The 14,097-nt window shown below is 35.1% G+C and overlaps 1 protein-coding gene across 1 annotated transcript in view; it reads right to left on the minus strand.

Moving 5' to 3' along the window:
• Positions 1–12,194: 12,194 nt before the first annotated feature.
• The window catches only part of UNC13C (unc-13 homolog C), a 350,422-nt gene continuing 348,519 nt past the window's right edge, over positions 12,195–14,097 (minus strand). The window contains exon 29 of the mRNA XM_025038961.1: positions 12,195–12,768. Coding sequence (XP_024894729.1) covers positions 12,483–12,768 — 286 coding nt within the window. The 3' untranslated portion in view covers positions 12,195–12,482. The remainder of the gene's footprint in view (positions 12,769–14,097) is intronic.

Raw genomic sequence — 14,097 nt, forward strand, 5'->3', positions numbered from 1 at the left:
AATAAAATCCTTGAAATTTATGATTCCTATTAGATTTATAAATAAAACTAGCTGCTAAATAGTCTTATATCATTCCTTGGGTGGAGACCATTACGTTAGTCAGCTAGATGTAATTTCCTAGACACTTTTCCATGGAAAAGGTGGGCTCATCTGGACTCAGTGTGACTCCATATATGGTGATTGCCATTTCACACATGTAGAGCTGCCTGGTACATTTGTGGTACAGTACCCAGCTGCTCTAACCACATTACATCTTCTAAAAACCATTTTAATCAGGCTGTCTAGATTTATAACCTCTCTTCTGCATTTGTTTTAGACATTGAGTGTTTTTGCTCTCTGACAGGAATTGTGACTGTTGGATGAGAATGCAATGTATAGTTTAAAACTGCTATGTGAGAAGTAAGTTTGGTTTCTTCCTTTGGTTACTGAAATGAATTTCGATTGTCATGACAGGCAAGCCGATAAATGCTCTTCGTGCGAACAGAATGTCCTCTGGGCTCTAATTCGGCTTCTCAGAATGTTCTAATTCTATCTTAACACAACTATGGAACATGTACACTCAGTTTGAACACGGCTGGATCAGGTTGAGTCAATAGATCGGAACTTGATCCCGGTGAATAGACAGGATTAGATGATGTTGATGTTACTAGCAGAGATACTTTGAACAAAGGCTCAGAGGGGAGACTAAGTGTCACATGAATTACACGTGGTGGGAAGGAAGTAGAGAGTACAAAGAGGAGGAGATCAGCCTGGTTAAAGAAAACAATAAATGTATGGAAAGTGGACTTATAACCAGGGTGGTGACAAATTTCTGCCTGTGTTAAATTCTAGGCAAGGACTTTCATTATGGAGTTGTAGGTAGTCCTTCAGAATGGATTGGAAATAGAATATATGGAGACTAATGTAGTATTATTATATTCTAGGCTAGTAGCAATGAGAATGTGACTTGAGAAGAAAAAGCAAATTTCAAAGTCATTATTAATAAAAATAACAAGCATTAGTCATTCATATATCACCAGACTCATAATACATATCACGTACTTCATTGCATTCCTTGGGTCAGATTTGCCAATCAGTAAGGTAGTTATTATTTGGAGATTAAAAACCAACATTTTAAATAAGCTGTTATTGGATAAGTGGTCAGACCATGGAGGTTGTATTATTATACCTAATGCAGAGCAGAGACTGCATAGCCTACACGGAACTTTGAAAAGGAAGGAAGGCAAGCAAGTTTTTCTTTATCTTCCAACTTACTCATTCATTCCAGCTGGACTTCAGATGCCCGATACCTCCTTAGCTGTCAGGCTTCTCATCCTGGTGAGAAAAAAGTCATCCTGAAGGTCACACACTTGGAATCAAAATGTTACTACATTTGCAGTTAAGGATTCACATGAACTAGACTTGGCTAAAGAATTGTGAAAATAATGAGAAAAAAATCTTGAAACATGACTCAGAGTTTTATATAACTGGCTGTCAAATAGTCTTAGGACGTTTCTCAGAGAAAGGACATTTGTCAGGTCACCTCTGGATATTGTACTTTAACAAGGAAAGTACAAATAATTGGGGCTTTCTTAGTCCTGTTTTCTGTGCAGCTGTGTCTAAGGGGGATTTTGGTTTGCTCATTTAATATTTCTTTGCTCATACATTTAAAAGCTTTGAGAGCTATTCCAAGCCCTCACGATGCAGAAATGAAAGTTTAATGGTGGGAATGGATAAGAAAACACTGCATAGGACAGGAAAAAGAGAGGTGCGGGGGTGGGGGGGCAGGGGTTGGGGAAGATACCAAGGTTTCCTACAAAAAGGTGACTTCTGGATTTAAGTTAAAGGAAGGCAAAAAGAGAGGGGGGTGGGGGGGCAGGGGTGGGGGAAGATACCAAGGTTTCCTACAAAAAGGTGACTTCTGGATTTAAGTTAAAGGAAGGCCAGTAGGAGTTGGCCAAATGAGAAAGAGTGAAGGCAGGGATATTCAAGGCAGAGGACAGTCCTTGAAATCGGTTCTTCTTTGGCCATTTTGGTTTTTCAGTTCAGAAAGATGTTTACAATATCACCAGTATGTTTGAAAGGCATTTTGTTTCCCAAAAACTTTCTTTCTCTCAATCAAAGGTAAGTGAGTTGTGGCTACATGGGAAGGCTGGCAGTGACAGAAACTGTCTGAAGGAATCAGCTCTTTGAAACACATAGTGTGACAGGTCAAAGGGCTACTCCTTCGAGGAAGTTGGAGGAACTGGTGAATCTGAAGTGTCAGTGGGTTCACTAACAATTAGACTTTCTTGAAGGGAGAGGAAGGGCTTAACAAGTGCCTTCTGTAGATTTCTTAAATCAGCCTGGTTATATCTGTTTCCAACCAGTGTTTCCAACCAGCGAGCTCATCATAGAGTCTAGGAAAAAATGATCTTTGATAAAAGAGACATCTATCTCAAGACTTTGGATTCTCTTTCTTGCACAGTGACAGATTTCAGTGCAACTTTTCCTCTAAGTAATAATTATATAGGAAAGATTTTTCAGAGCCACACACTGACTGGCATTAAAAAGCTATTAAAAAATAATCAGCAAAAAAGACTTGATATTTTCAACATGAGAAAACAGGTATGTTTGAATTTATTCAATGAATAACTTAATTAGCTGATGAGCTAATTAAGCTATTAATAACTAACTGTTAAAGTTTTGTTAGATTTTGTCCATGTTTGTTCAAGAGTAAAGGACATAATAAAACTGACAACAGCTGTCTTCATGATATTAAACGAAAGGCTATCTTCAAAGTGTTGCATGATATTTTTTTCTGAGATGACCTTTAGCAAGTGTCATGCTCTGTTCTCTAGAAGTTGTAGCTCTCATTACATACTTCACACACCCTCAACATCAAGCTTCCTGTTATTTGTAACATGTCTCCAATCACAGAATGTTCTTTAAACAATGCTCCTATTTTAACATTTCTATCTTGACATCTCCTGTTAGAGTTCAACCCAAATATTTTTTTTTGTTAAAAACAAATGTAAACTTATTGAAATCTCTAAACACTTCATAAAATCCTTTTTTTAAACACCGTTCAAAATTTAGTGTAGTTTTCTGAAGAAAAGGGGAAGGAAGCTAATGATTATTGAGTGCCTACTTCAGGCCAGGGGCATGATTGTATTTTCTTAACCAATTTTCAGAACAGACTCATCGGGTGGGTGTTATTGTGCTGTTACAAAAGTGAAATTTGAAACTCAGAGGTAAAACAGTCATGCAAGGCAACAGTTGGTTAACGCTGAATGAGGTTCTGAACTCGAGTCTTCATGATGCCAAAATTCATCCTCATTCTCTTAACACTCTGTCAGTAGGAGAGAATCCCAAAACTTTAGGGTGCCATAGACTCTCCAACTGCAAAGAGAAGTGTTAATATATAATTATGTTTCAGGAAACAGTACCTAGCAACTCAAAATCACTAAAATCAAACAACATGAAACAAACAATAACAAAAAAACCCTGAGCCTAATATAAATCCTCATTTCTTCTTACAAGGATGAGATTTGAGATGTTTTATCCGGATAAAACTTTTGGTTGGTTTTAAAATACCAACCAAAAGTGATATGACTTTAATTTATCTAATTTCAAAAACAAAAAAATTATTAAAGCAAATAAATAATACTCCTACCCAATACCCAAAGAAGGGAGAGATTTGCTTGAATCAATTAGTTTTCTCCACTAGAATTCATATAATTAGCATTTTGATAACATTTTAGTAACTCATATCACGTATAATAATAGGAATCACAAATTCTAAAAATCCTCAAAGTGGTTACGGGCACACAAGAAACTGAAGCATTCTTGTGGGATGCTTTTTTTTTTTTTTTTAAGAAAAATGGATGATGATTAAATATTGTTCTGTTAAGCACTTAAACATTTACTGAGTATCTGAGATAGATCCTTTTTATGGCAAAACCACAGTGCAGTTAGTAAGAGGGAGAATGATCAGAACAGAAAAGCAAAGGTCAAAATCGGCAATAAAATCTCAGCACAGGAGCCCTATATGTGAAAAAAGAACAACCTATTTGACCTTAAATGCAAGTTCCCTGAGGAAGGGTTAGGTAAGGGGGCAATCAGCCAGGATCTCAAAATCTCACTAAGCATTATGTTGAAGCTTTACATGGTTCTTTTATTCCTGAGGAAGCCTTTTTTTCTTCTTGTTTTCTTTTTATAATGATGTTGGATAAAGGTGCCCTTTTGGGACTTGTGTAGATACTGGAGGTCTTGCTTGAGAAAAACTGGAGTTCTCTTATTTCCAGTTTAGGACTAAGCTAACAAATATTTATTATCCTGGGAAAAATACGTTTTTGTGGACTTTTCTGATTGGGTATGTGTGTGCATGTGTGCCTTAACTTTGTAAATGCCACTGCTATCAAGGGATAAGAGAGAGTTCAATTAAGACTCCTTAACTACCTGATAGAATTCAAGTGTCTGTGTTTTTCAAGATTAAAAAAATATAACAAAGTATCTTTAAAAATTACTATTAATACTAGTTGTAGGAAATGTAAAACACTGAAGAGTAAAATAAAATATCCATAACTCATTTATTAATATTTTAGAATATTTATTATATCTACTTAATCCATTGCCACATATACATCTATATCGGTGCCTTTTTTATGCCATACAAATGGCATAAATTTTTATATCATACAAATACAATGATAGCAAAAGCAGATATAATTCATGTTCTCAGAGCATCTAGTGTGTGTTTTAGAAGAGAGCATAGATAAATATTAACCAAATATTCATACAAGTATATATGACGCAATGAGATATTATAAGAGGAAACTATTTTATCAGATAGGTTGCTTGATAAAGAAGATTTGAGTCAAGATTTTAAGGCTGAGTAGAAAATAAGAAAGAGAGAGGAAGTGTGGAGTAAAGAGAAAAGGGAGGAAAAGAAATTTCAGGAAAAGAGAACAACCGATGCCAAGACTCTGAGGAGCGCAGATGGTACATTTGATGAACATAAGGTCGGAGAACCTGGAGCAGAAAATATGATGTTGAAGAGGTACCAGGGGCCAGACCACAGTTTTTCTTTTAGGTCGTATTATTAATCTTTATCTTTATTGTAAAGACAATGGGAAACCATTACACTTTTTTAAGCAAAGGACTTGCATGATGAGTTTGGCTTTTTAAAAAGTGGCGCTGATTGCAAAGCTGCGGAGGAGAATGGAGGAGAGGCCAAAACGGATTCAGGTTAAAAGATTTGGAGATTTGGTAGTAGTACATAAGAGCTATGGCAGTTGTGTAGATCTGGGTGGTAGCTATGAGGAAAAAAAAAAGTTGGGCTGATTTGAGAGCTACCTAGAAGCTTAAACATATTACTTGGTCGTGGATTGGGTGTGGGAGGTTAGGGAGATCTGCTTCAGTTGACCTGTAAGCTATCCACTGGCCTAACTCAAGGTAATTACTGTGATAGAAAAGAATTAAGGTAGTCAGGTTTGAAGGGACATTTCTGAATTCAGCTTTGGGCAGTCTGAGTTTAGTGCTTCAGACTTTTAAGTTGAAATATCAGTAAGCAGTCGGGTATGGATGTTTAGAGTTCACAGAAGTAGTCTACGATGGTTAAATGTATTTAGGCCCTGGGCCAGATTGTAATTGAAGCTATAGGTATGGCCGAATGTATGCTGCTGGGATTTTTTTTCCTCTTTTTTCACAAGTCAATTCCTTACTTAAAGTGATAGTGCTGAAAGAAGAATGTCTAATAAGCTTGTGATCAGATGCAATTTAAGTATTCAAAAAAATTTTTTTCCTATGGTTACTCTAAAATTTGATTATCTCACTTATAGAATAGAAGAAATAGCACATATCAGTTAGGATTAGGTTCCATTCTGTATAATAATGACTTTAACACTCAAAAGGTTACATTCTTCATTTAAATGGAGTCTAGAGATTGCTAGCTTGGGCCAGTATACTGATTTCACAGTCATAGGGTTCTAGGCTTAGAACATGACTTAGGACCTTTAAGTTGCCTCATAATCTAAGATGACTGCTACACCTCCAGCCATTACACTTACATTCCTGGAAGCAAATATAAAGCAGAAGAGAAAGGCAATGTCCACCCACAGGTACAAGGGAAGCTGAGAAATGTCATCTTTTAACAGGGAACTTTGCTACCTGAAATAATGTCTATTCTCCTTTTAGTGAGAAAGGGGAGAAAAAATGTGGGTAGGCAACAAGATCATTAGATCTCTCCGCCACAGAACATGTGGAGATTGGGTTTAATTCCAGGCCCCATTGTTAATGGGCTTTGTTAGCTTTAAATCCCCTCTGTGAAGAAGAGCATAGTATATGTGAAAAGGGTGTTTTGTAAATGCTATACAATGTTGTTATTATTTCCGAAGTGATAAGCTCTGTGGGTACTTGAAAAGTAGCTCAGTTTTTGTTATAAATATTGAAAGACGACTTGGATTTCAGAATTATTGCTCTAGAAATAAGTTATTCTTTAAAATATATGAGTATTGCTTTTTCATAGCTGTACTGAAATGAAATTTTGTGTCTTGCTTTCCTATTTAATATTACATTCTAGGCACTGTCCCATGTTTTCACACAATATAGCCATCGATTTTAGAGGAGATATAAAAAACCAAAATCATTATTTTGTAAATCTATTTCAGTAATTTTTGAGTGAAGCCAAGAACCTACTTCCCCCCCTTTGATTCATGCATTATTGCATTCTTTTAAAATTCCAGAAAAGTATTAAATATTGCTGAAAATAGAAAATTTTGTCTTTTTTCTCAAAGTGGCAGTTTCTTGTGATGAGAACTATTGATTTACTTCTTTTCTCTAAACTTATTTAGCTTATTTGCTAATTCTCATAGTTTGTAGCATCTAATGAGATGATCATTTTATTTTGTATATCAATTTATACTATTTATTAATGGATTTTCTAATACTTGATCTTTGTATTCCTAGAATAAATTTATTCGGGAAGATAATTTTCTTACAATGCTATTGAATACAGTTTGAAATAATTGTATTTAAAATTGAAATTTTATTTAAAATTAAAGATTAGTCTCTTTAGTTATTGCATGATAATTTTAAGAATATATTATTTACCATGTTTCAGACATTATTTAGATATTTTACGTAATTTATTTAATCCTCTCAATAACTCCAGTGCTGAGATATTGTTATCTTCACTTTGCAGGTGAGATGCTGGGACACTATTTAGATCACAGTAGAAATCAGTGTTAAATTAGCTTCATAAAATAGTTTCCTTTTTTAATGCTCTAAAATTTCATAGGATATAGATATGAACTGCTTCTTGAATATTTCATGAACTCACGAATAAAACTAGATTCTTCCAGAACTTTTAGAGATAAGATTCTTTTATAATAATTTCAATTGTGTCCATAGTTACAGCTCAGCCATCTTTGTGCTTCATTATGAGTCAATGTTCACATGGCAGAAACTGGCTCTATGCTCAGTAATGCTAGCTGGGTTCCTTTCAGGAAACAGAGGATGCCTTCTTTGCTTAGCCGCCCTTGCAGTTAGGTGGCCTTTCAGTTAGGCCAGTGGAATGTGGATGGATAATGATATATGCTACTTCCATGACTACCTTAAAATAGTCCATATTTTTTCTCTTGTCTAGATGGCTGCACGTGGAGGAAGGATGCTGAAGTCACTGCTTAAAAACAATCTGCCCAGGAATCAACCAAACCACACCGAGTTTGCTGTGAGTAAGAAATAAACCTTTATCGTTTTGAGCCATGAGACTTTGCATTGCTTGCTACAAAAGCTAATGTTATTTACTTGGACTAATATATTTAGTAAATAAGTTTGCCAGAGAAGTATATGTTTTATTCACACTTTAAAATTTATTAGCAAGGGGTTATAAATTTTAAAATATTGTAAGTTTTTGTGCTTTATTTTGCCTATATTTTCATCTTTTTGCCAAAGGTGAGTTAATTTTGTTACCTATTAGAATATGTCTAGTATGGCATGTATTTCTCCTTTCCCCTTCATTTCTCACCCCCTTCCTACCTATTTAATGATATTTCCTTAGTGACAAAAGATTAATATTGCGAATTTTCTATACGGCTTGAGAAAGTATATGCACTATTTATAATATCTGCAAATTTTAAGAGTGACTTATCAATTCTTTCTGGTTAAATGTATTATTCAAATGTCCCGTGTTTTCCATTCTATTTTGATGTGTCAATATCTTTGTAAATTATAACTGGTATTTGCTTTTAGTCCTTATTCCTGTGGCCTGGATTTCTCTATTAAATCAAAATATATTTGACCTATAATGTAATTTTAAGGTGTACAAATGTTGATTTGATATATTTATATATTGCAGTATGATTGCCATTGTCGTGTTAGCGAGCGCCTCTTATCACATAATTATCATTCCTTTTTTGTTTTCTCTTACCTCTACTACTGGGACTTACCAGATCTCTGTGGGGGCGGTGTCACCTCTGCTGTGTAAAATGTTTCATATTCCCCTAGGAGGTGGGCATCCCCTCTATGACCTGGTCACCTAAGTCTCAGGGCATCACCCCCAATGGTAGGATGTGATGGGCAATGGAGCTCTGGTCCTTTGAATTTCCAGTGCTGCTTTCCTGCAACCGGAAGCTGTCAGCCACAGGGTGCTATCTGAGGTATTCCAGCTGCCTCTACCATGTTTCGCTGTGATGGGTGAGGGAAGGGCTTTGTTTTTTCCACTGGGTTTAGCTGCAATGAGTACAGGCCACTCTGGCTGGAATGTTGCTACTGCCCCTTCATGACCTGCCTCCATCGTTGCTATATCTACTGGAGCCGGGTGGGCTACGGGAGGCCGAGGGGGTATAAATTAATGAATCCCCAGCTCTTTTTTTTCCCTCCGGTGATGAGGGCTGCTCTACTATAGCTTTCACCCTTTGCACCACTTCTCTGCTCCTGTCCCTGAGCTCAACCTCGAAGTGTTCCTGCCACTCAGGCTAGAATGCTCCCTCTGGCCTGCCCAGAACAGGTAACTTGACTATTCACTGCTAGGACATCTGCTGGGCCCTGGTAAACACCATATTGCATCTGCAGCTCTCATCTCTGTCTTCCCACCTTCATGCCTCTCCTGCTTTCTATGACTTGCCCACCTTCAGATGTGTGTGTGTTACACAGGTAATGATTTGTTGAATTACAGTTGTCCAACTTGAAACTTTAGAAAGAGACCAAGAAGTTTTCTCATGCTGTCTTGATGCCGATGTTCTTTTTTAAATCAGAGATTTATTTCTAAACTTTCAGAAAGAACCAATACTAGAGGAACACAACCTTCTTTGGTTGCAATATTTTAGCACTGAGAGTTTAGAAGGGTAGGTGACAGAGGAGAGGTTTGTTATACAGCCAACCTGTTTACACCTGGTTTAATAGGTGTAAAAATTGGTTCTTGCCAATTTTTAAGGTAAAGGCCATGATATCTGGACCCAGGGAAGAGGCCAGGGATGCTGTTCAATATCCTACAATAACCCTACAACAAAGGGTTATCCTGCTGCAAATGTAATATCTTCTCATTATTTATTTCTCTTTGCCATCATCATCATCACAATGTGTGCTATTTATTGCATCCAAAACATTTTCTTTCAGCTCCTGTAGTTAATGGATGCAAAGTATACTTGGATCTTATTAATGCTATTGGTGAAGAATTGTTCAAAATATTATGTTGATTCTTGAATCAACTTTTTAATATTTTTTTGCCAATTTGATAAGTAAAGGATATTTTACATTTTCATTTTCATTGAGAGTATCTCTAAATTTATTGCCATTGGTTTTTCTTTTCTGTGGACGTTCTTCCCTATGTGTTCAAGAATTCTGCCAAGTGGTAATAGGGGAATCAGCTATCTACTTGAGGATATTTCTTGAGTCCTGCATAAATATGGTTATTTTTAATTATTTAAGTATAAAGATTAAAGCTACTACATAGGGCTCATATAGTTATATCTATATAATAAAGAAAAATTAAAAGAAAGTAAACATCACATCATTTATTTAAAAATACCAAATGAAAAATATTAAACTAGAATTGTCATTTTTAAATGTGCCTCATTTAAGAGAAATTCAATATGTAAATTATCCTAGAAATAGAGTAATTAGGTTATTTGAATATAAGAAATGATCCAGTATGACTGTAAATACTTCATTTTGGCCAAAGTTGATTTTCATTTGTTCCTTTAAGAACCTCTAATGAGAAGTTCATCTATAAAATAACATCTGTGTGCATTTTATCTAGAATAATATAAATTGACATACGCTTTAATGGAGTGTATAGTTGACACAGATTGCTGTGAGCCTCAGTGACTACTAATTTGGGTATGTAAACACAATAGACATTGTTTTGAAGAGAGCAGAAATACTTGTGTCTTGGGAGAAACAACAAAAACTGCAGAATTTCTAACTTTCGAAATTAGTATCTGTATTTTATAATAAATAGATTCAATTCACACTGCTGTTATAGATTTTATATTTAAACAAGAGAATGGATACTGGAAAAATACTTAGCTTAAAATCTTTTTAAGTAATTGGTGCAAACTCAAAATGCCATTTAGTCAAGTGTATCATGTTTTATGACATTAAAGTGCTCCTAAAGAGGTCAAGCCAATGTTCTGTAAGATCATTATAAGATAAATCTAGAGTGAGTCCTTCACTGAAATAATGAGTAAGCTGTTGTTTAACAGTGTTGCTTGTTTACAGGTTGACTGCTCATATAGTTATATCTGAATTTTCTTATGGGGCTTAACGGTATTCAGAGACATACAGTTAGCTACATCACTTCTTATTATTTTCAGTGTCATTATCTTGGATTATGTAGCCATTTCCATGAATACCAGTGCTGGAAAATTTTTCAATATCTCAAACTCTGAGATATTAGAACCAAAGAGTATAAAGATTCTTCTATCCAGTAAAGGAAAAAAGGCTGTAGTTGTTATTTCTAAATAATGAAATGGTGTTGCATAATTAAATAAGGCAGAAGATACAATAAAGTGTTACATGTACTCAATATACATCCATTTATTAATGCATATGCCAGAGGATCACATTGTACTATGCATTTGGAGAAGTCATTAACAAAGCAATTGCCTAACAATTTAACATGAATTAGTGGATCTCACCAGTCTGTGCTTTCACATCCAGTAACAGAATGGTTCTGAGAGTCATGATAATATTTATTTCTGTTCTTAACATATCAGACCAGCTTGTTTGCAAAACACAATAACTGGTTCTTGTTTCTGCATGTGTATGTTGTCCACTAACAGTTATGACCATAAATTACAAAGTACTGTTCTACAGCCAAGTATTTAGATGCAGACTCTAAAAAAGTCAAGCCATAAAAATACAGAAAATGCAAATATTCATAAACTATTTTATATTCAAAATCCAACTTAGTTTTATTATGTACCTTGCTGTATTGTTTTCATCTGATGCATCTTGGTCTTATAAATAACAAATTACAAAATTATAAGCAATTTCTTTAGACGTTTACATTTTTCACTAAACAGTTAAGGACGTGACTTTTTGCTCTAGTGCAATATATAGTAATGCTGCATTCAGTATATGGTGTTGAATATTTTTAAAAGAAAAAAGTATTTAACTGATTATACAGTGCTAAGGAAATAAAATAGTCATAACTGTCAGAGGGAAAACACTAATAGTATAGTTACTTATCATAGGTAATTTTATGAAAAAACCTTCCATCACATTTCGAAACCATTAATCCCATGACATTCTAAAGAATGAAATATGGTAAAGCCAAGACATAATGCTAGATGGCAAATGTATCAACTTACCTTTTTTACAAATGTGATGTGACCTTGGCAGTTTTAAAGAACAAAGTTTTGTTAATATATCAAACATTGTTAACAAACTCTATTTAGCATTGCTTTGTACAAGTTTGCTTTAACAGCATTTCTTCACAGTGATATTTCAGAAAGGTTGGAAACCTGTCAGCATAAAATATTTCCCACCTTTTCTATTTTAATTTGTATGCAAAAATCATCACAATATATCTGCAACTATAAAATTACAAATGCTTTCTAGAAGTGACTGCATTTCTAGTTATGATAGAAAAGGGTATTTGTAAGACATCTACAATGAGGTAAGTCTAAATAAAACAGAATTTGAGTAACAAATCCTTTCTGATCCATGGGCAATAGAAACTAATTTAACAAAGACAATTAATAGACAAACTCAAAAGACTAATTGTTGAGTATGTTTAATGGATGAGAAATTGGTAATAAAATGAAATCAACATTTAAAAAGATTCTGGATATTTCACTTTACGTCAGAATTTTGGCACTTCATGGAACATTTATTACCCAAAGACCAGAAATGGTGTAAAAGTTCAGGTTTTCCACATACCTTGTTGACATTGTATGTGAATACTGGCAAACACTGAAACGTAGTAAAAGAAACATTCCCATGTATTTGCACATGCATGCAGTAGTCAAACAATTAGAGTTTATGAATTCGCAAAGATGGTGTCTTCAGTATTCTTTTCAAGCACTCTCTTCAGCAGATCTTGTTTCAAATTTAAGTCTTACAAATTCTTTAGCCACATCATCACTGGTCCTCTGAGAGAGTATTCTAAGGATAGTCAAACCAGTTTCATCCACAGAGACATTTTTCAAAAGAGGATACCATGCCCCATAACTTCCCTTTTCTGCTATGTTCTGTAGCTGAATTACTGTCATTCCGATAATTCGATCTTCTCGGGCAAAGCAGTAATCCTTAACGGAAAGATGAAGTTCATAGGCCCCTGGGCGGTTTTCATGACCCAGAATGCTGTGTAGATTAAAAATATGAATGTTGAGCAAAAATTTACTCCATGCAATGTAGTTTAAAAAGTACCGTTAAAATGTTATACATTGCTCAGATTATACTGGCAAACAGAGTATCATTGTATTTTATTTCTGATGCAAATACTCTTTAGAGTGCCAAGTAATATATCTATGTAAAGACAATTAAAAACTTTCTCTAAATAGGAAATACATCTAAATATGCTTTACTGGCCTGATGTTAAGTGTATCAGTAGAAGCTGGAATTAAAATATTATATTGTACTTAATCATTGGAGGCAGGGTCTCCCCACTGATATAGGGATAGGTTGGGGTTGCTAGGGGTCATGGGAGCTAGGCCAGAGTGAGGGGAACCTCTTGGAAGAATTTATGTGCCTTTTCAAGATCAGTTATTATAACTTCTTTTCTTTACTTCAGACTCCTGGATATGCTGTTAGAGCTAGAAGCCTTTTCTCAAGGGAATATACTGCACAGACTATCAAGCACTATTTACAAGATGCCAAATTGGATACAAATCTCCAGAGTAAATTAGTTCCAGCAAAGGCCAGTGCTCTCGTATGGCAAAAGTTAGCCTAGTCAAGTGTGGGGCTGCCGATGGCCTCTACTAATAACAACCCAAGACAACTATCAGTGCCCGACTGGACATAATGAAGAAGGCTGAGTGGTATGCTGAGAATAATCCTCCCCTGCCCTTTATTTTAATTCACTCTCAGATATTCTTGACTTTCCAGTGAATGCACATCTAGCCCTCACCCAAACTTCTACATCTCTTTCTAGTGACTCAAACTTTCGTTTTTGGGTGACAGTGATAACTAAACTGTGGACTTAGTGACAATATGAAATATGAAAGAAAATAGAAGCCTAGTGGATAAGAATAGTAAAACAAAATATGACAGGAGCCATATCTTCTTGTGAAATGAAGTATATCAAAATGCTGCCTTTTCCCAGAATTGGGTCCTGGTAGCTCTAAGTGTTATATCTTGCATGATTCAAGTACTTCTAGAACAGTTTAGAAGGCATTTTAATTGGATCAATTTTGTTTTGCACAATTTGGAATAGAGAGATAGAATCTAGTGAGCTGGTTTGTTAGCAGGTATTATGATTAATCTATTAACCCTTTTAACAGATGTGATAGAATAGTTAAGTATTCAGAGCACAGAATGCTGAAAGTTCTCTGGGAACTTGAGTGCAAAATAAAAACCAAACCAACAGAGACCGTTGTGGTGTGTGCAAGCCCCTAGCTCACATCATCTATATTTATGGAATTACAAATATGCAGATTATTCTCAAGTTATATCTAGTTGTGTACTTGATAT

The sequence above is a fragment of the Pteropus alecto genome, unplaced genomic scaffold, assembly GCF_000325575.1.
Source record: "Pteropus alecto unplaced genomic scaffold, ASM32557v1 scaffold86, whole genome shotgun sequence".
In the NCBI taxonomy this organism is placed as follows: domain Eukaryota; kingdom Metazoa; phylum Chordata; class Mammalia; order Chiroptera; family Pteropodidae; genus Pteropus; species Pteropus alecto.